We start from the raw sequence: 20,873 nt of genomic DNA, 5'->3' as shown, positions 1-20,873 counted from the left end.
AAGGTGGCATTTTCAAGGTCGAACTCTCCATGCGTTTGAAAGAAGAGTCCCCACAGTCAGAACTGATGATTCCATGACATCTTGGGAAACTTCAAGGGAGAGAAGGTTCAGCCAGATCTCATCATACTACAAGTCTTTGGAAGTCTCACAGCTGACTTTAGTTGTCAATAACTCATCATACTACAAGTCTTTGGAAGTCTCACAGCTGACTTTAGTTGTCAATAACTCATCATACTACAAGTCTTTGGAAGTCTCACAGCTGACTTTAGTTGTCAACAACTCATCATACTCCCATACATGTGGGCGTTTCGGAAACGAGTCCTTCCAGCTGAAAGTCTTCACAACACAGCACCTTTGGAAGTTTGGAAGAAGAGGTTTTAATCAAGAAACAGTCATCACTGCAGGCTTTGCGAAGCGCATTCTGCCTGACTAGAACTCCCTATGCCACCACGTATTGGGGAGTTTCGAAGGTGAATCTTTCCAGACAGAACTGATAACCGCAACATCTTTAGGCGTTGAGAAGAAGAGTCTGTCTCTCAAGATCTCATCACACCACCAAATCTCTTGGCGTTGAGAAGAAAAATCTGTCTCTCAAGATTTCATCACACCACCATATCTTTTGGCGTTTAGAGGAAAAAGCGTCTGTCTCTCAAGATCTCATCATACCACCACATCTTTGGGAGTGTCGAAGAAGAGTTTGTCGATCTCCTGCGAGAGTTCCTGAGCGTCCACCGTGTAGCTTCCCGACGTGGTAGTCTCCCCGTCCCACGTACCGGAAGTGGCGACAGAAAGCTGTGACGTGGGCACATAGGTGGGGCTACCGGTCATGTCCATGTAGTCACCGTGACACTCTACCGCTGGGTGGCGCTGCTGCCGCTTCAGGTCGACATAACTTCCGTCCTCGCCCTCCCCGTAATGCGCGGAGGAGGCCGGGTAGGGGTGGGGGAGGTTGTCCCGTTCCATTTCTCGACTGGCGCGACTCTGACGCGAAGCCTGATGACGTCTTGACGGCGGCAAGGACGATGACGCGGACGATGACGTAGAGGTGGGGCTGCCCCGCTGGCCCTGGCGAGCGAGGGGCGAGAAGGAGGAAAATGACGTCATGTTGTGACGTGGATTGTCTTCGGTGACGTCATCACTGATGTGACTGGTGGGGAAGGTGGAGAGACGACCAGACCCCCGGGGAGAGAAGGTGGTGGGGTACAGGTCAAAGGTCACGCTGCGCTGCTGTTGGTGGAGGGGGTGGGGGTTAGGATGCTGGTTTGGATGGGGGATAGGGTGCTGGTTGGGGTGGGGGTGGGGATGTTGGTGGGGGTGGTGCTGTCGTCTGGAGTCAAGGCTGTGCGAGGGAAGGCCGCGGTGAGAGGCGAAGGACGTATCCCCTGAAACACACACACACGGACACTTTACTTCAACACCCATGATGTCATGAAGGAGGAAAGGGGTAATCTAAGGACAGAATCTTTAATTGTCCAAGGTTGGGAATTTGTGATGACATTGCGGTTAAGAAACATTTCAATCCAGCTATTTACACCAACACACGCATCATTTATACAAACTGATCAACAACATTAATTTAAAAACAACACTGGACAGCATAAGTTTAAAAATACATTCACAAAAACTAGCAGTATACACTCAAAGCTTCCTCGCTTCAAGTCACACACGCACACACACGCGCACACACGCACGCACACACACACACACACGCACACACGCACGCACACACGCACGCACACACACACACACACACACACACACACACACACACACACACACACACACACACACACACGGTGTTTATGACGGAGGGAAAAGAACCAGACAGACAGACAACTGCAATACACGTCACTCATGACAAGAGTCCAAAGCCAAAATAATCAAATCAAGATGGGAAGCAGTGACACTAAGCAAACAACAAGAACAACAAGAATAACAACATCTGACTGCAGAGAGAAAGAGAGAGATAAACCACTAGAGTTAATTTTGTGTGTGGAAATGTGCACTCGGAGAGAGAGAGAGAGAGAGAGAGAGAGAGAGAGAGAGAGAGAGAGAGAGAGAGAGAGAGAGAGAGAGAGAGAGAGAGAGAGAGAGAGAGAGATCAAATCAAATCAAATCAAATCAAATCAAATTTTATTTTTCGAGGGTTGTGGCATAAGCAATACAACAAGCTTATTTTCAACCAGCCCTCGCCCAGGAGAGACACAGACAGAGAGAGAGAGAGAGAGAGAGAGAGAGAGAGAGAGAGAGAGAGAGAGAGAGAGAGAGAGAGAGAGAGAGAGAGAGAGAGATATTAAAAGAAAGAAAAGTATACTGAAAATCAACAAGGACAAATTCAAACAATCACAAGGATAATGAAACAGCAAAGACGAAGACATTAACCTGGGCGTTTGTCTCGAAGGAAAAACAAAAACAGGATATAATTAAACAATGAACATCCTTTTCGTAAAATGTCCAAAAGATATCTTTGAAGCGAGCACCATTCTGCTCATTAGCAGCCTAACACCAACTTCTCGGTCAGGCAGTGCAGAGCTAAAAGTCACATGACACGATGACATGCGCAGAAAGCAGACGACGCTTTTCTGACACCCGACCTGCCCAGGCACAGACCAAGATGAATGCGATCCGGTGGTTCTGATTAGGAAGCAGCTAATGAGCAAGGAAATCAGGACACTTCATTAACCACAGTGTCTCAACCGACATGTCTTAATGTGCACTTGAAACACGGGGGCCGGAAGGGGGGGGGGATTGGGTGGCTAGGTGGGGGTGTTGTTGTGTGGATGAGTACTGCTGGCCGGGTGGGGGTGGGGGGGGGGATTATAGTTTCTTCATGGTCATGGAAGTTTCGTATGGCCACAAGGCAAGCAACTGAAACTGCAGGATTCCAGTATGTCGTCTCCGCTTCCAACAATAGAAAGAAGCATTCTTATTTTCCAAAATTTGTTTAGAGAAACAGAGGGATAACAACTCAAAATTAAATGTTCATGTTTCAGGAACACCCCCCCCCCCCAACCACCACCACACAAGCAGTACTCCAATGAATGACAACCTGACCCAAACTTCTTTTCATTCTTTCTTTGTACCCTGTCATTGTAAGGATAGCAAGCACTGTCGAATCGTACATGTGTAACACCATTAATTCAGAGTTATCAGTGCGGCAGATCCAACTCCCACCAATTAGAAAGCGCGTAACAAAAAGCAGCCACCTTCCGTCCACCGTCTTGCGTCACTCAATCGGTCCCTAGTGGGAGACAACTCACACCATTCTCATGGTGAGTGATGGCCCCTGTCAAAACATGGCCACTGCCTTTGCAGAACCAGTGAAGCAATATGGCAGCCATCTGGGAGCACAGAGAAAGGTCGCTCCTCTGTGTGTTGTGGAAATTGCAGGACGGAACCAAAAACTGAACAGCTGTGGGCAAAAAGGGATCAGGGTTTGGCTTGGTCTGGAAGCAATGTATTGTGGAATGTCGAAGTTTTGGAATGGACTGAATCACTCTAGGGGCGGAGTTTTCCTGGACCATAAATCTGAAAGAGTTTATCGGGAATTCGGGATCATTGAAGTAATCCCCGGGTGACAATACGCTGGATGGTCTCAGGAACAAACAAACAAACAAACAAACAAACATATAGACAGACTCTTTCCTTCAAGGGTCATCGATAATGTCAACCAAGATCAGCGGATTATAATTGTTTCCGACTCTGATGCTTCACAGACGTGAACCCGCCCTTATCCTCTTGATCCCTCACCCCCTCTCAGCAAGACACCAAGGTCTTCGATACCGTCTACCAAGATCAGCGGATTGTAATCTTTCCCGCCCTGACCCTCTTTACTACGGAACGCGGATCGTATCAACTGATGCATCAAATTGATGCATCCAAAACCAAGAATTTGATGCATCATTTTCACAATTTGATGCATCGTTTGGATGCATCAGAATTTTCGGGTTTTCCCGGAAAGTGCCGAGCAAAAAGCAAAATTTGAACCGGAATACAAAGCGAAACGAACGTCGGAAAACGAAAGTTTGAGTCGAAGGTCAAGGGCGTCAAAGCTTCGTGTGCACAGAAAACAAACCACAAACAAAACAAAAAATGCCTTAAAATGCATAATGCCGTGACTTGTTCCCTATTTAATGGTATGTTGTACGTTTATTTTTGTTTTATCTAACCAATCTGTTTATATTCGTCAAAATGTCATTTAAAGTTTTTCCGTGCTCAGGCATTTCTTACGGAAAGACCGGAAATGAATGATCTTTCGCATGCATACAAAACCGAAAGTGATGCATCAAACTGATGCATCATTTTCGTATCGGATGCATCATTTTCGTTTCGGATGCATCAGTTTTGGAAAATGATACATCCTTTTTGAAAATGATGCATCCTTTTGTGAAAATGATGCTTCAAATTGTGAAAATGATGCATCAAATCTTGATGCATCAGTTGATACGATCCGCGTTCCGTACTTTACCCCCCCCCCCCCCCACCTCCCGGCCTTCATTCTTCCTTATCCCCCGAGTGCAGATAGGGAGTCTGATCGTCTCTTTGGACCGTGCCACGGTGACAGTTTTCACTGATAAAGTCACTGCTCGTTACTATGCTAGTCTAGCTTCTGATGCGTTGCCACGGACTACAAGACAAGAAGGTGTCACTGGTCAAGGTTATCGTTGGTTGCCATGACTACAGCTTGTAGGATTCAGTCTGCTGTGTACCTGATCGACACCGGAACTTGAAACAAAAAAACTTCTTTCGTAAAAGTTACGAGTTTTTATTGAGATAACACAGTAGCGTTGGATCATGACAAGAAGGAAGAAAAACTTCCGAATACAATTTCGTTGGCAGAAAAAGATTGGAGTTGATGTCCCAAGAATTGTGTCCAAGAATACACTTCACAAACGCAGTGTCAGTGATGCTGAATTATAACGACAGTAGGAAGCAAACCTTCCGCAAAATACAATTTTGTTGGCAGAAAGATTGAAGTTGATCTTCCAAGAATTGTGTTTTTTCGTGTCTCGTTGTCATGGTAGCACGGTGCCAAAACTCACTCCGCATGACCGTAATACAGTCTCCAAGCCCAGACAATGTCTATGACCAAGATTAGTGTTTGCGTTGTCATGGCAGCGCGGTGCCAGAGCTGGCTTGTGTCTCCTTAGAGACCCAGGTCCCGGGACAGCGGAGTGGCAGACCCGAAGATGACTTGCCCTTACACCCTCGTCAATCACCACGAGCAATCGGCGGCCCCTGGACAGTGTATTGCGTGACGACACAAAGTCCCCCCGAAGGGAGAGTATTCCTCGAAGATTGGTCACCATGCTCCCCCCTTTCATCTCCCATTACCCCCGCCCCCTTTTGAATTCAATTCAATTCAATTTAATTCAATTCAATTAAAACTTTATTGTCTGAATGTAACAAACAGAAATTTTTCTTATGGCTCGTGTATAACATCACATAAAAACAACACTCTCAGAACACGTAGGCACTTAAAAGTACACATCAATACACACATAACCCAACCACACATATCCATACCCAAACCCTTGCAGCACCTGTCCACCCCTACCGCCCACCCCCACTTTCTCACTTCCACTCTCAATCTGGACATTCCCTCTACCACCAACTACCCTCCATCTCTCTCCCACCTCCAAAGTCCTCTCAACTTTTCGAGTTTCTCTCTTGGCACAATCTCCTCGAATTTATTACTGATTTTCTTCCTCAGCTCTTTCCCAAGCACTCATGAGGACTTCTTTATTTAATTCCCCTTACTCCCCCGCACCCCCCCCCCCCCATAGCCCATCCCTCCCATATATTCTCCATCTTTTACCTCCCTCCTAGGTCCTCTTAAACGTCCAATATTTAATTCTCCTCGCACACTTTCCAGAAGATTATTACCCCCCCCCCCCCCCCCCACTACCTATTTCTCCAGAGTTCACGACTCCTTTCTCATAAATTCGCAAACTTTTCTCACATACTTCTCCGAAGTTTACTTCTCCGCTTCCCGCCTTACCCAGTCTTCTTAAATTCACATCCTCATTTCATCAGTGTACTAGCTCCTACTTTTTTCAACCTCCATAATTTCGTCTCAAAACCTTTTGTTGAAAAGGTTGCAGAATGAATAAAGGGGACACTAGGCACTGGACATGCATCTCACTCAGTGCCCGAATCCCAAGCAGTATGTTATCTCCCCTTTGGGATTCGAACCCTTTCTTCTGGATCGCCCAGTGCAACAAACAGATAGTCCGTGCCAAGGACTACCCCGCGGGATTTCAACGCTTTCCTCCTGATGATCGTTTGCTCGGGGGGAGGGAGAGAGTGGGGGTTTAACATCAAAGAGATGATAAAAGCCTGTAGCAATTGTTTTGCAAATGTTTAAGCCCGCTTGACAGAACTCAGAGAGAGCTTGGGCGAAACCCGCTTGCTCCTCTCTCTCCGGCCCTCTCTTCATTTCTCCTCCCCCTACTGCCCTCTCCCTAGACCCGCACCCCCCCCCCTTCCCTAATCCTCCTAGACCTCTATTCTGCTGAGAAAGAAAACACCCAGACATTTTCAGTCTGCTGAGTTGTGCACATGTAGAAACGATCTACGATTCAAGCATACATCTGAGTTCTCAATTCCAAAGGACCAGACGACGACAGACTGTTTTCTTCGGTCACTGTCTACTGAAAGTAAAATCCTACTGCATACACGTGTATCAGTACAAACCGAATGGGGTTTCTGTGCACAGGCACTACGAAGAACCACACCAAAAGCGGAACTAGCAAGAAGCCGCACGTACGGAACGCGAAACAAGGAACACTGTGAAAAGACAACATATATATATATCTATCCATCAACTGCATAGAGACAGAGCGAAGACAGCCAATAAAAGAGAGAGAGAGAGAGGGAGGGGGGAGGGAGGGAGGGAGGGGGAGGGGAAAAAAGAGAGAAATATCGAGGGAGAAAGGGAAGGAGAGAAAGAGATAGGGGGGGAGGAAGAAAGGGAGGGGAGGAGGAAGAGTGAGAAAGAGAGAGGGAGAGACGGAGAGGGAGAGGGGGGGGGAGATGCACACTAGCCCAACATGTCTATTGTGAGTAAGTTAACTATCTCATTTGCTCACCAGACTCTTTGGAGGCGCCATGATGACTGTGCATTTCTACGTCACTTCCGCCCCGTCCACTGTCACTCGTGCTGACGTCACAAGACGCGTCACTCATGTTGTCCTCTTGAGTTCGAGGCTCCAGCAGACATTTCTGTAGTTAACAATCAATATACATTTTATAACATCCTTGTTGCTACACAAAGTACCGAAGGGTAAAAAAAAACCACACCAAAACCTCACAGAATTTCTGAATTTAAACCGAAGATAAAAATGTCCGCAATACATTGTATAAATGAACACAAGCTGTGTATCATTATACTCACACATACTCTGAAACACAGAGCTGACATGGATCAAAATGCAAACAGAAAAACAGACAGACAGACAGACAGACAGACAGACAGACAGACAAACTGACCGATAGACAGACAGACAGGAAGACATTCACATATACACATGCAAAGCCACTTATCAACAGGTGGGTTTTATGTTAACATGCAGTTTAAAAGAACATGCAGCAATACAGTTCTACGGAAATGAATGCACAATTTGAAATAATCACGCATGTAGAAGCGGCTAGCGTAGTACTTACACCGGAAAAAAAAAGAAAAAAAAGAAGAGAAAAAAAAAAGAAAAAAAAAGAAAAAAAAAAAAGAAAAAAAAGTGAGACATAGTTATTGTTGCTAGGCTCCGTATGCTGCCTGTATTGGTCGTGTTAAGTCAAGCGACAAACAAATCTCAATACATCAGAGTATGAGACAACCATGCAGCTATCACAGGCAATATGCATCACTATGAAGAAGCAACATTCAAGGTCTGGTGTCGTATCCCCGGTCTATGACGGCTTACTAGTGCCAAAACCTGGGGTTACCATTATCACGTGAAAATGACTAATTAACACCGTCAGTTAGAGTTTTCACGTGTTAATTACTCATTTTCGCGTTAAAATTACTCATTTTCAGTTTTGGCTCAAGCAATCCGTTCGTGAAAATTAATAATTAACACTGTCAGTTAGCGTTATCACTGTTAATTACACAGAACACGTGTTAATGACTAATTTTCAGTTTTGGCCTCGGCTTACTAGTGCCAAAACCTGGGGTTACCATTATCACGTAAAAATTACTAATTAACACTGTCAGTTCAAGTGAAAATTAGTAATTAACACGTGAACATATATTTACAATTATGTAGTTTTGGCACTAATAAGCCGTCATACCGGTCCTCTTTCCTTTCTTCAATTACATCGTTCTGTATGATTTGTTTATTTCGTTCTTCTTCCCTCCTTTTGCCTTTTTTGACGTGTTTTATGTGACTCAGAATAAATGCAGTCCTAGTCGGGACGATCTGTTCCCATGTGTTATTACGTGCTTGATATTCATGCATTCATATGTGCATGTTTATTTCAATATCTCAATTGTTTGGCTTTCCCGAAAATTAAGAAATGTACGCTATAACGTCGTAACAACAGAGACAACTTCAACAAACTCGACAGCAACAACGGTATGAAAATCATAAACAAAGGGGAAGGTTAACTTTAGAATTCTACTTCTAAAATTAAAACGACAGAAAGAGCATTCGATCTTTTTTCAGTAAGACAATGACATCTCTGAAAACACATTAAAGTACAGGGCCTACTGTATCCACAGGCATGCATCTCGTGAAACCAAGCAAGCAAATAAAAAAAATAAAAAGCCATGCCATTTTTGATGAAATTGTCCCCGTTACTTAAAAGAAAAAGCATAATATTTTTTTTTATTCCAAGCAAAACTGTACCACCACAACCAACTCGCAAATAATCTTCACTCAGGCACGACAAAAAATTATTTGCATACGCTGACATTATGAAGAGGACACATAATCCCACAAGCGATACCCGACACCAACTTTCCCAAGAAAATTACCTGCTTTTCTCGAATGTCATGATATCTTTGCTGCGAGCGCAGAATACTCGTCAGTGAAGACGTGTGGCTATCTCTGCCTTTTGAATACGTCATCGGTGTGACGTCAGCACGGTAGCGAACCACTCCTAGTACAGTGTGACCGTCCACCTAAAGCAAGCGTTAGTGCAGGGTTAGAAGCGGGTTAAGGTGACCTTGATCATAACGAATTACTCTTTTCTTCGCTGGAATCTTTCTTGACAGACTGCATTAATACGATCTTTTTTCGTTTGTTTCGGACTTGTCAAACTCAGTTCAGGCCTCATGATTAATTTAAAGAATTTTGATTTATAAAAAAAATCGGAGAAGAAGGAGGTTGTAAGGGGTTTTGCTCCCGAAAAAGTCATTAATCTCCCAAAAATGTCTGCCCAAGTTTTCTTAACACATTAATTTATACGATATTTTTACATTTTCACTCTCACTTGTCCGTTCTGAAATATGCCATTCGTTCGTTTTTAATTGGTAGCAAACCCCTTTCAACAATCAATGTATGTGTTTCTTCTCTTGGTACTTTTGTTCTGAGAGTAAGCATTGGTATCACATGAACATCTGAATATAAATAATGATATGAGTTCCCCATTAATAGGTTCCACCCGTTATAGTTAGTAAGAAGCTCTTTGTTAATATTACCAAGCAGTATGCACCTTTACACTTTCTGAGATATTGCATCAAAGAATCTGCATGATGTTATTCTTTGTTAGTAATGCACAACAACATAGAAAAGTCTGCTAAATAACTAGCACGATCGACGACCAACAATGAACGGTCCACAGATGCAAATCAAGATGCATACATCATAACTTAAATAACAGACTCAGAAACAAAGCACAGAGGCACAAGTACCAAAATGCACAGGAACATGCAACACACAAAAATAAACGCAGGCGTAAACAACAAGACACTAACAACCGATTACGACGCAAGCACACAAAAAGAACTGAAGACTAAAAGAACAGAGGGTTAAGGTGACATAGATACAAATGCAAATCAAACGACACTTTTAAACAGAACAACACTCAATTTGACCAGAATGCTAAAAAACAAACCCGCCACTCATCATAACACAACACTGAGATCGATTAAACCTAGACCCGGAGCGCCATCTTACCTGACTCTGCGTCACTTCCGGTATGGCCTCCATGCTATCTGCAGCCACCGTTTCGAACGTCATGGCGGCCGAGCCAGGTGCGATGTTATTGTCTTCATCCCGCAGGGAAAAACTCACTTCCTTTCTACGTCTTGGGTCCGATGACGTAGCTGATGAGTCAGAGCCCGCGGTTGACACGTCACACTCTTGGGACAGGGGTTTGTTGGTCAAGTGACGCAGGTTGTGGTCCACCTACACACACCAGGGATGGGCAGTTAGGGAGCTGTGTCCAACGAGAAGTTTGATTTTTTCTTTGCGACTAAAATTCTGTTCGCTCGCAGCATTTCGGAGTTTGGTAGCTGTGTCCATGAACAAGTTTGATTTCTTCTTTGAGATTAAAATTCTGTTCACTTGCAGCGATTCGGAGTTAAGTAGCTGTGCCCATGAATGAGGTTTGATTTCTTCTTTGAAATTAAAATTCTGTTCTCATGCAGGGATGGGCAGTTAAGGCTCATGAATGAGGTTTGATTTATTCTTTGAGATTAAAATTCTGTTCACCCGCATCGGTTCGGAGTTAAGGCCCATGAATGAGGTTTGATTTATTCTTTGAGATTAAAATTCTGTTCACCCGCATCGGTTCGGAGTTAGGTAGCTGTGTCCATGAATGAGAAGTTTGATTTCTTCTTTAAAACTAAAATTCTATTTACTCCGCAGCGGTTTGGAGTTAGGTAGCTGTGCACAGGATCGAGATGTAATTTTCTTCATTGTCGCTAAAAAAAAAGGTGTTAATTCTCTGTTCTGTGTTCATAAGGTAATGCCCGAATGATGTCATAGTTTGAACATTGTTTCTGTTTTGAGTCCTTTCGTTTCATCGATCTATATGCGTAAGGCATTTATTTTGAGCCACGGTGCAGAATTTATTATTCATAGTTGTCATTTGCCGGTTGCGTTATGCCAGATCATGAAACATCTATTAGAAAATAAAAGGACAGAAAGCATTGAAACACAAATAGAAAAATGAAAGAATTACACAAATCAGGATGAAGTGCGTGTTCAGTCATAAAAGAAAGACCATTGAAAACAAAATCAAAGTGACGATACGTGAACATGATTTCAGATAATATAATATGACACACTATCAAAATCATTAAAAAAAAAATTGGACACGTGAAAAGATGACATTTTACTTGTGATCGCCAAATAATGATCAAAAAACAAATAGACAACAAAACAAAATCAAACAAAAAGCAAAGAAAAAGCGCACACTATCACAATAAAACAATAACACGAATACACACACACACACACACACACACACACGCACAGACACACACACACACACACACACACACAATAAGCTGGAAAACACCCCCCCCCCCCCAACAACAACAAAACCACCCAAAAACAACAACACTGACACAAAAAGAAAGAACACAGCAAGGATCAAAACCTCACCTTGCACTCCTCCTCCTTGGCTCTATACAGACGCCTCTGTCGGTCGTTACGCCTCATCATCAACATCGTCACCACAACCGCCACACTCAGCACCACCGTCACCGCCACAATCACTACCACCAATAGCGTGTTGCGAAACGCCTCGCCGTCTGACGTGGCCAGTGCCGATTGGTTGCCGCGGTACACGTGGATGTAAAGCAGCGTCTGATTGGCTAGCTGCGTGGGGAAGCCCAGATCGTGAACGACCACCGTCATGATGTGATCTCCAAGCTCCGTTTCTGACAGCGAGCGGACAAGCAGGACCTGGAATAAAAATAAATATGCGTTAAAAGAAGCAAGGATCTTTTTAAAATAATTTTTTTAAATAAGTTTTTATCATGTTCATGACTTTGTGTTTGTTTACTGAGATCCCTGCGCCTTGAATATGTGCGCGATATAAATTGCATAAACAAAAAAATAATAAAAATAAAAATAAATCCCTACGCTTGGAATTGATTGATTGATTGATTGATCTTGTGAACAGAAAATCTGAAAAACCAAGGTCTTAACAAGGAGGACGTCTTAACATGGGGGGTCTTAAAAAGGGGGTTCCACTGTATATATTGTTACAAAAAGAATCTCTACCTCTCCAGTGCTGGGTTTGACGTCAAAGAACTTGGTCCCGTTCCTGCCGTCACGACTGAACACCAGTTCGCCGTTACGTCCCAGGTCGACGTCATAGGCTCTGATTGACGTCACGGCGGTGTTGGGCGAGAGCGTGTGGGGCACGCTGACCGTGTTATTGACGTCATTGGGGAAGACGAAAGCAGGGCTGTTGTCATTTACATCCATGACTCTGACGGTGACAGTGACGGTGGAGCTCAGCTGAGGCTTGCCTAGGTCGTGTGCGATCACCATGAATTCGTACCTGGTGAGATCAAGCAACGTGTAGGCGTTATATTTCATAATGTTATTATAGTTATAGGATGTAAAATGATAACTTGATTGTCTGCCATTTGCTTATTTATTTCGGATTGTAATTTTGTTTTGAAGACACCACTCTAAGTCGTATTGTTGTCGTTGTTTTCATATTTATAAATTTACGATTGCATGTGATGTAATATATTTGTGTAAACGAGCCAAAAGAGACAATTTTCTGTATGTTTTACACTCAGATATTGAAGTTGTATTGACTTGATATGAAATGTATGTAAACTTCATGAAATGTTAACAGAAATAAAATTTTGTTTAAACAAAAATGTTGGCGTTAATGTTGAAGCATGTGCTAAGCTGTCACTCATCGTAGTCATAACAATAACAAACTCCACTTGTTGTTTATGAACATTTCATAACACCCTAGCTCAGCCATGAGGGAGGTGCGTAATTATCTCCATCAAAAGTTACATAAAAGTTAAACATTCATGAAGTTGCTGCTGGTCTTAGCTGAAACAGCAACATCAAATCAAACTTTGAGATCCGAACTGATCACTTAATACTCCATGTATAAACACACACACACACACGATCACTTAATACTCCATGTGTAAACACGCGCGCGCACACGCACACACACACACACACACTCACACACACTCACACACACACACACCCACACACCCACACACACACACACACACACACACACACACACACACACACACACTCGAAACGGACACCCTTTAGCATCATCTTAAGGGTTTCGTTCTGGGCTTATAATGAGTCTATCCCAAGCAACAACAAAAAAAAAACCCAAAAAAAACAACACAAAAACCCCACTCGAGTCCATCCCGAGCAAAAAAACACAAAAAAAAAACCAACAAAAATAAACTCATAAAGGGAACAAAAAGAGCTTCCTCCTTACCGGTCTTTGGACTCTCTGTCCAGGGTCCCGTTCGTCTTGATCACCCCATCCGTGATGACCTTAAAGGGTACCCGACCTTCGTAAACCGGGTGCATGCGGAAAAGCACGATGGCGTTTTCGTCCGCGTCCTTGTCGGTCGCTGTGACGTTTCCCACGGATGACGTCACCGGTGCACCCTCGCTGACGTAGAAGAGGGGGGTGGGGTCTGTGAAGGCGGGGCGGTTGTCGTTGACGTCTAGGATGGTGAGGACGAGGGTGGCGGTGGCGGAGTACTCGATGGCGCCGTTGTCACTGGCTATGATGCGGAGATAGCGCGGGGACTCGCCTGATTCTCGGTCTAGGCCTAGAGAAGAAGTAGCACGCAGTTTGTCAGTTTATACAATAATAATAATAATGAGAATATTTACATGGCGCAAATCCTAAAAATAGTTCTAAGCGCCTCACAACAACATACATAAAGAAATCATTCTGTAAACAATTCCGAATCAAATAATAATGCACATTGAAATATACTTATACACTTTACAAAGTGACAACATTAAGTTGCGAAGAGGCTTCACGGTCTAAACCTGCGGAAGATGTAGCAGCAGTTTGTCAATTAATTACAACATTGAGCTCAGAATTTGCTTTTTCGGGTTTTGTCTTGAAATTCAAGGGCGTCATCAGAAAGATCCCTTCTGTTGCTCTCACGAAGTGAAAAGACCTTCTGATCTTCTTTTCACTTGTAATCTTTTCGTCTTTGATTATATTGATCCTTCAGTTTAAAGTAAAAATATCGGAAGACTGTGGAAGTTAACATACACAAATGCATGACAAATTAAACTGCCATCCATGCAAAACCTATGTACTATTCTGTAAAAGAATGAAAGGCGATTCCTAGGCATTAGCAAGATCTAGATCAGCGCTTTTCCGGACGTGTACGGGAACGTGTACGGGTAACGTCATCAAAATCTTTTTGTTACGTCACGCGTTTGCCACGATCTGCAGTCTTGGTGGGAGCAAAACAACGCCTGCATTTGGAACATTGGAGAAAAAAGTGAGTTACGGGTGACGCAATATCTACACGTACACGTAAAGGTCTTTGCTACACGTTCGATCATCTGGAACACTGTATTGTGTTGCATTTCCTTCGAAGCAAAATCAGCATACGTGTACTAACCTCTTGTGGCCAGAACGGTGCCGTTGTTCAACACTCGGAACTCGTTTCTTGGGTCATCCAGGATGCGGAAAGACAGTCTGGCATTCTCTCCTACGTCGTTGTCTGTGGCCGTCACCGTGGTGATAAACACGTCATGGGCTCCGTTACCCGCGGAGCTCTCGTTGATCCTGGCTTCGTAGCGGGTTTTGGAAAACACTGGAGTTTCGTCATTCTCGTCTTGGACCTGGGTTGCAGGGAGAGAGAAACGATTTCATTTGCTGTTTTTTTTTCTGGACATACGTTGACATTTTTTCCTTTTCTTTATTTCTTTATCTTCCTCAAAGTCTTGAAGCATGATGTCTGATGTAGCACAGATTATACAATTATGTGTATGTGTGCTGCTTACGAGCTTGCTTGTGTGGGTGCGTGCGTGCGTGCACGCGATGTTAGCTTTAAATCCCCAAAGGCCTGAAGCCAAATAAATACTTTCGGAAACCTTGTGTGCGTAGAACTTTGTATTAAAGATAACAGAGCAAAAAGAAAAGTGATCACGTGAAACTGTTTTTCCTGTATTCAACATTTATTTTCCTTGACAGTTCACGAAGTGGCGAAGAAAAAAACAACGGGAAGAACATTTCCTACTATATCTCTCTGACCCCCCCCCCCCCCCCACCCCCGTCGGCCTCTCTCTCTCTCTCTTTCTCTCGCACTCTCTCTCTTTTGTTCTTTCTTTCTCTCTCTCTCTTCCCTCCCCCATCTCTTCCTCTCTGCCCCCCTCTCTCTCTCTCTCTCTCTCTCTCTCTCTGTCCTCTCTTTCTCTCTCTCTCTCTCTCTCTCTCTCTCTCTCTCTCTCTCTCTCTCTCTCTCTCTCTCTCTCTCTCTCTCTCTCTCTCGTGTTTCTGACAAACACTAGCGCGTGCATGTTTTCAAGAGCTAGTGCTAAAAGACCTGAAATCGATCTTTCAAAAAGACATCTTCAGTGAAGTGACTCGCTAAGTGACAACCACGGTTAATAGAATTGCTTGAGCAAGCTGAAAAAAACACCCCTCAGAGTCACAGTGGCTGGAAGATACTCCAGCTAAAACGCTTGAGAAAAAAAGTTATATAAGTGATACACTCTTGGTCCAAAGAGCTGGAAAAACGACGAAGAAGAAGAAGAAGAAAAGAAGAAAGAGAAGTAGAAGAAGTTGATGATGATGATGATGATGATGATGATGATGATGACAATGATTTTGACAACGATGATGATGATGACGATGATGATGATGAAAGCAGGAGGAAGAGGAGGGTGAGGATGAGAATGATCATGATGAGGATAAAAATGATGTTGACAACGACGATGATGATGACGATGATGATGATGAAAGGAGAAGGAAGAGAAAAAAGCAGAAGGAGGAGGAAGAGAAGGAGGAGAAGGAGTAGAAGCAAGCGGAAAAAAGATAAGGGAAGACCAACCTTGACAGTAAAGCTTTTCGATGCCGACAAAGGGGGGCTACCGGCGTCATGACACGTGACGTCAACGTCATGTCTGTCACGTGACTCCCTGTCTAACGGACTGCTGAGGATGACCTTGTACTGTCTTACGTCCATGGCCTGTAGCTGGAAGTGTGACGCGGCTGTCTCGCACACCACGATGCCGTTCAGACCTTTGTCGGGGAAGAAGAGCACATTTGTTTTAGGAATTTATGTGAGTCTTTAACTCATCACAGAAACAACACTGGTTATATTTGCTGGAAGATTGTGCACTCAATTGTGTATAGGCATGTTGGTTTATTTAAATTATGAATGCAGAAAAAGAAGAGATTTTTCAGAGATGCCGTTTAGACCTTTGCACAGGAAGGAGACCAAGATACTTTTTTTTTTTTACCAAAATTTGAAGAGACAAATGTGAATAGACATGAGCTGTTTAGAACCTTCTACATTTTTTTTTAATTGTGGTAGACCTAAACGAAACTAGTTTTAAGCATAGCTCTACTGAGCACGTAAACAAACTTGCATCGGTCCCGAATAGCCACATAGGCTGTAGGGACGATATAAAACATTGTCATCATTTTCACGAGTTTTCGTTCATGACAAGCTGGGTAACAAAAAAAACCCAATGTTCATGTGTGACAAATCTAAGGAGTCAAAATAGAAGCTGGTCTGACTACAAGCCACCAAAACATCTTATGAAATATAAGTATATTTCGATTCGTATTATAATTTGATTTGGAATAGTGTACAGAATAATGTATTTATGGATGTTTTTGTGAGGCGCTTAGAACTGTTTTAGGATATGGGCCATAAAAATGTCCTCATTATTGTCAAGATAACAGTGAACATGTACTCACCAGTACGGGTGAGTATATTTTCACTGTTATCCTGTTCTTGTTCTTCTCACCTACAGTCTCTTGATCCTATTCTCATTATTATTATAATAACCAACCAACCTTTGTCCGGGTCCACAATGGAGAGGTGGGCAACCACTCTCCCCAGCTCGGAGAACTCAGACAGCACTGCCACGTTGCCTTGCCCGAACACCGACAGGATGATTTCCGGCTTGGAGTTGTGGGTGTCCAGGACCCGGATGATGACGTCAGTGCGCGAGGCCTTGTAGGGCGTGCCGGAGTCTCTGGCCTCGACCTCCAGGCTGTAAGTCTGACCGGCGTAGTTGTCCAGCGGTTTGACCACGGTCAGCTGAAATCAGTGAAGGCAGATTGAAATACCAGTAAACTGATAAAAGTTCAAGAAATAGACGTTGTTCGGAAATAACTCTGTTGAGTGTTTATGAGTTGTGGAAGAGTTGCTTTCCCTTGTTTCCACAGAAACAATGTCACATGTAGCTTGCCTCAGTGTTTCCATGGAAAAGCAGGGGAAAACAAGGGAATTTTTTTTTTAACTTGCTGTGTTCCTTTATTGTATACACCATTCCCTGGCCTCGTAAAACAACAACAACAACAACAACAACAACAACAACAACAACAACAACAACAACAACAACAACAACAACAACAACATCACCACCCCAAACCATGCACTGGTTAAACCAAACCACAATATAATTCCCCCACCTGTCCTGATGTTTGGTTCAAGTCAAAGAGTCCCAGGGCGGTGTCGGGCTGGAGCGGCGTGAAGCGATACGCCAGCCGTCCGTTGGCCCCGCTGTCCGCGTCGTAGGCCTGAAGGGTCAGAACTGTTGTGTCCACTGTGGTGATCTCGGACACGTTGACCGTGTACTGGTCCTGGTCCCACGATGGTGTGTGGTCGTTCACGTCGCCTACCTGGTGTGTTGGAGGTGCAAGAGGGAAAGGGGGATAAGACAGGTTGAACCATAGTAATGCTAGATGTAACTATCATCTATAGTCGAATTTGTCGAGGGAAAAGAAAGGCTGGCCCAAAGTAATGCCAGACGTAACTATCATCTACAGTCGAACCTGTCTGTGACGACCACCCAAGGGACTGACCTCCTCTTTCCAGCTCAAGTTGGAGAGACAGACATGATGACAGAATCAATTCAAGGAAAAAACCGAATATCTCCATTATCAAAACGATCCGCTGTCAAAAATGTTTGTTTGAAAGATTAAGAGGATGACGAATTTTTCGTTGACTATTTTACATCTCTGTTATGTTTTCTCACACCAAGACACAATCCAAACCAAGTTCATAGTCTGACCTTGACATTGATGGTGAGGGTACCGCTTCGGACGGGCATGCCGCCATCTTTGGCCACGAGAAGCAGACGATAGCTGTCCACCGTCTCCCTGTCCAGGCCTCCGTTCAGTCGCAGCCACAGTCCCACTTCCGGGGCAGAGGCCGTCTGCGTCTGCAGGCTGAAGGGGACATCATTCGTCAGCAAGGAGTACTCTTGAACAGAGTGATTCGCCCCTGTGTCGGCGTCAATGGCGGAAGGCAGCTGAAAAAAGTGATGAAGATGACGGTTTGCTTTTTCCCCTTTATCTACAACTACAGAGAAGGTAAGATCGAACTGACAATTATGTTAGGTTTGACTTTCCTTTTTTGTCTACAAGTACAGCGAAAGTAAGATCGGACTGACAATTAGGTAAGGGTTGACTTTCCCTTTTTGTCTTCGAGTACAGAGGGTATATGATCAGACTGCATGAACATTTGATCGAGAAGACAGTTCACTTGTCTTTTTCTGAGTGTTTAGAAGAGGGTGCAAGAATAAGGGAAGGAGTCCTGACGGAAAAAGACAAAAACAGAATGATGATAATGTCGTTGAGGGGCACTGAGCTGGGAGGATGGTGGTGGTGGTGGGGGCGGGAGGGGGGTGGGGGTGGTACTGGGAGGATGGGGGTTCGAGTGCACGTCACTATCAAAGTGCACCAATGAAAGAAGTAGACTGATATTGATGGTGGCGAACAAGTAACACTGTGGGTACTATCTTTGGTCTACGCTCCGAGGAGAAAATTAATAGGTTTTATTTAGAAAACAGCATCGCATGCACAGTCAACAGGATATAACCGATCACATCTATCATCCCTACCTCCCTCCCCAAAGCATTGATCTAACTAAAGAAAAATAACACACGTTTTCAAACGTAAAACCTTTTAAGCTACAGAGAAGAAACAAAGCAGAAGAAATTAAACATTTTGAAGCTTCTACACTACATTCAGATCTGCAAAATCTGCTTTAATTTCGTTTTAATTTCATTCGAAAACCTTTCATGAAAATGAACTCTCACAAGCTAGAGTATTCAATAACTTTCATAACAAAAACAAACAAAAAAACACAACCCACCTGAAACAGATCTCCGACGTCAGCGTTCTCCATCACCACCAGTTCTGTCACATCCGGAAAGAAGGCGGGAGCGTTGTCGTTGACGTCATTGAGAACCACTGTGACGTCAATGATCTTGAAAAACAGGCCGAGGGTGGACTGCGCGGCAAGCCGAAGGGGAAGACGACACTCAGCCAGAAACCTGACAACAATCAAAGGTTTGATGAGAATGGAATGCCCGTTGTTTTCCCGTTGATAGGGATGATACCGTCACCGAGTGAGGATGCAAGGAGAAAAGAAACACACAAACGGGACAACTTTTGCCAACAACTTTTGTAAAAAAATAAATTGTCGAAATGTCTTGTCAAAAACCATTGTCGAAATTGTGTGTCAATACTTCTGTCAAACAGTGTTGTCAAAAACGTTTGAACAAATGTACGTATAACAACCAGACTGCACACAACCGCTACCCACACCCAAAAACAACACTTCCAGAACACGCAGCTAGAAAAAGTTTCCTTTTTGAGTCAGACTCTCTTGCAAACGCACTCAACGACAAAGAAACCCTCGGGAACCGAGAACGTTCCACCAACCCACCCTCACCCCAAACTAACCCCAACTCAGCGCCACCCCCCCTCCCCCCCAAAAAAAAAAGAAAAAAAAAGAAAAAAAAAGAAGAAGAAAAAAAGAATTGTTCATCAGGCTTTGTGTAGTCACACACCAAAGCGAGATAACCTTCCAGATCCCGACCCCTCCCCCCCCCCACCACCCTCGTCACACACCCCGACCCCCACAAGAAAAAGACAAGAAAATCTATTTACCAGCCTTTGCGCAGTCATTACACACACCAAAGCGAGCAAGCCTTACAGACCCCTCAACCTATCTCACCACCTCCACCACCACCACCACCACCACCCCACAAAAAACCAACCACAAACCCCCACAAAACTTTTTAAGCCAGACACTTGTCCAAACACGTCACCCACCTGCACAGCGTCTCCCTGTCCAGCGCGCGGCCAGTGGTCAGCGCCCCGGAGTCACTCTGCAACCGGAAGTGGCTGACCACGCCGCTGCCCTCGCCCAGAAAGCGGTACGTCAGCTCCCGGAACTCCTGCTCGCTTCCCACCAGGTCCCGGATGTTGGAGTCCTCGGCCACGTCTCCGACGAAGGTGCCCGTGGGTCGCTCCTCGTCCAGTGTGTAGACCAGAGATATGTCCTGTCCGCGGGCGGCTCTGCTGCTGAACAGCGCCAGCATCAGAGTGGTGTACAGAGCCGCGGCTTTTCTCAATGGGGCCATTATGGGCAGTGCTGGTATGGTCAGCTGGCTGGAGTGACTGACCAGCTGGGGGAAGGGGTGGGGGGTGGGGATGGGGGAGGGGGAGGGGGTGGTGGGGGATTGTGGGGGTAAAAACCTGGGAGGCGTTGTAGGTGTGCCTGTGTCGTCAGCTTTCCATGGTGGTAGGAATCATGTTCTGCAACAGAGGAAGAAATGGTTCATGAGTTTCGTTGATGGAAATTGTGTTGACTTGTAAGACGATGTTGTCTTTGGCTTTCCTGATGGCTGGTCTCTTGCATCTCCATGGTTACCCCCAATTTCGTAGCGAATGCAATTCTGACAAATTAAAAA

General features: G+C 44.4%; 1 protein-coding gene across 1 annotated transcript; it reads right to left on the bottom strand.

Annotated features, from left to right (window-relative positions):
- Positions 1-660: 660 nt before the first annotated feature.
- LOC138969704 (protocadherin-9-like) lies at positions 661-19,572 on the bottom strand. The gene is made up of 12 exons (XM_070342563.1): positions 19,268-19,572; positions 18,183-18,422; positions 17,581-17,790; positions 16,960-17,206; positions 15,986-16,176; positions 14,552-14,774; positions 13,393-13,735; positions 12,177-12,459; positions 11,553-11,855; positions 10,119-10,349; positions 7,092-7,224; positions 661-1,382 (listed from the first exon to the last, which is right to left on the bottom strand). The coding sequence occupies exons 1-12, from the start codon at positions 19,298-19,300 to the stop codon at positions 661-663; spliced, it is 3,159 nt and encodes a 1,052-aa protein (XP_070198664.1). The 5' UTR covers positions 19,301-19,572.
- Between the last annotated feature and the right edge of the window lie 1,301 nt (positions 19,573-20,873).

This window comes from Littorina saxatilis, linkage group LG6 (genome assembly GCF_037325665.1).
Source record: "Littorina saxatilis isolate snail1 linkage group LG6, US_GU_Lsax_2.0, whole genome shotgun sequence".
In the NCBI taxonomy this organism is placed as follows: Eukaryota; Metazoa; Mollusca; class Gastropoda; order Littorinimorpha; family Littorinidae; genus Littorina; species Littorina saxatilis.
This window is presented reverse-complemented; position numbering and strand designations above follow the sequence as displayed.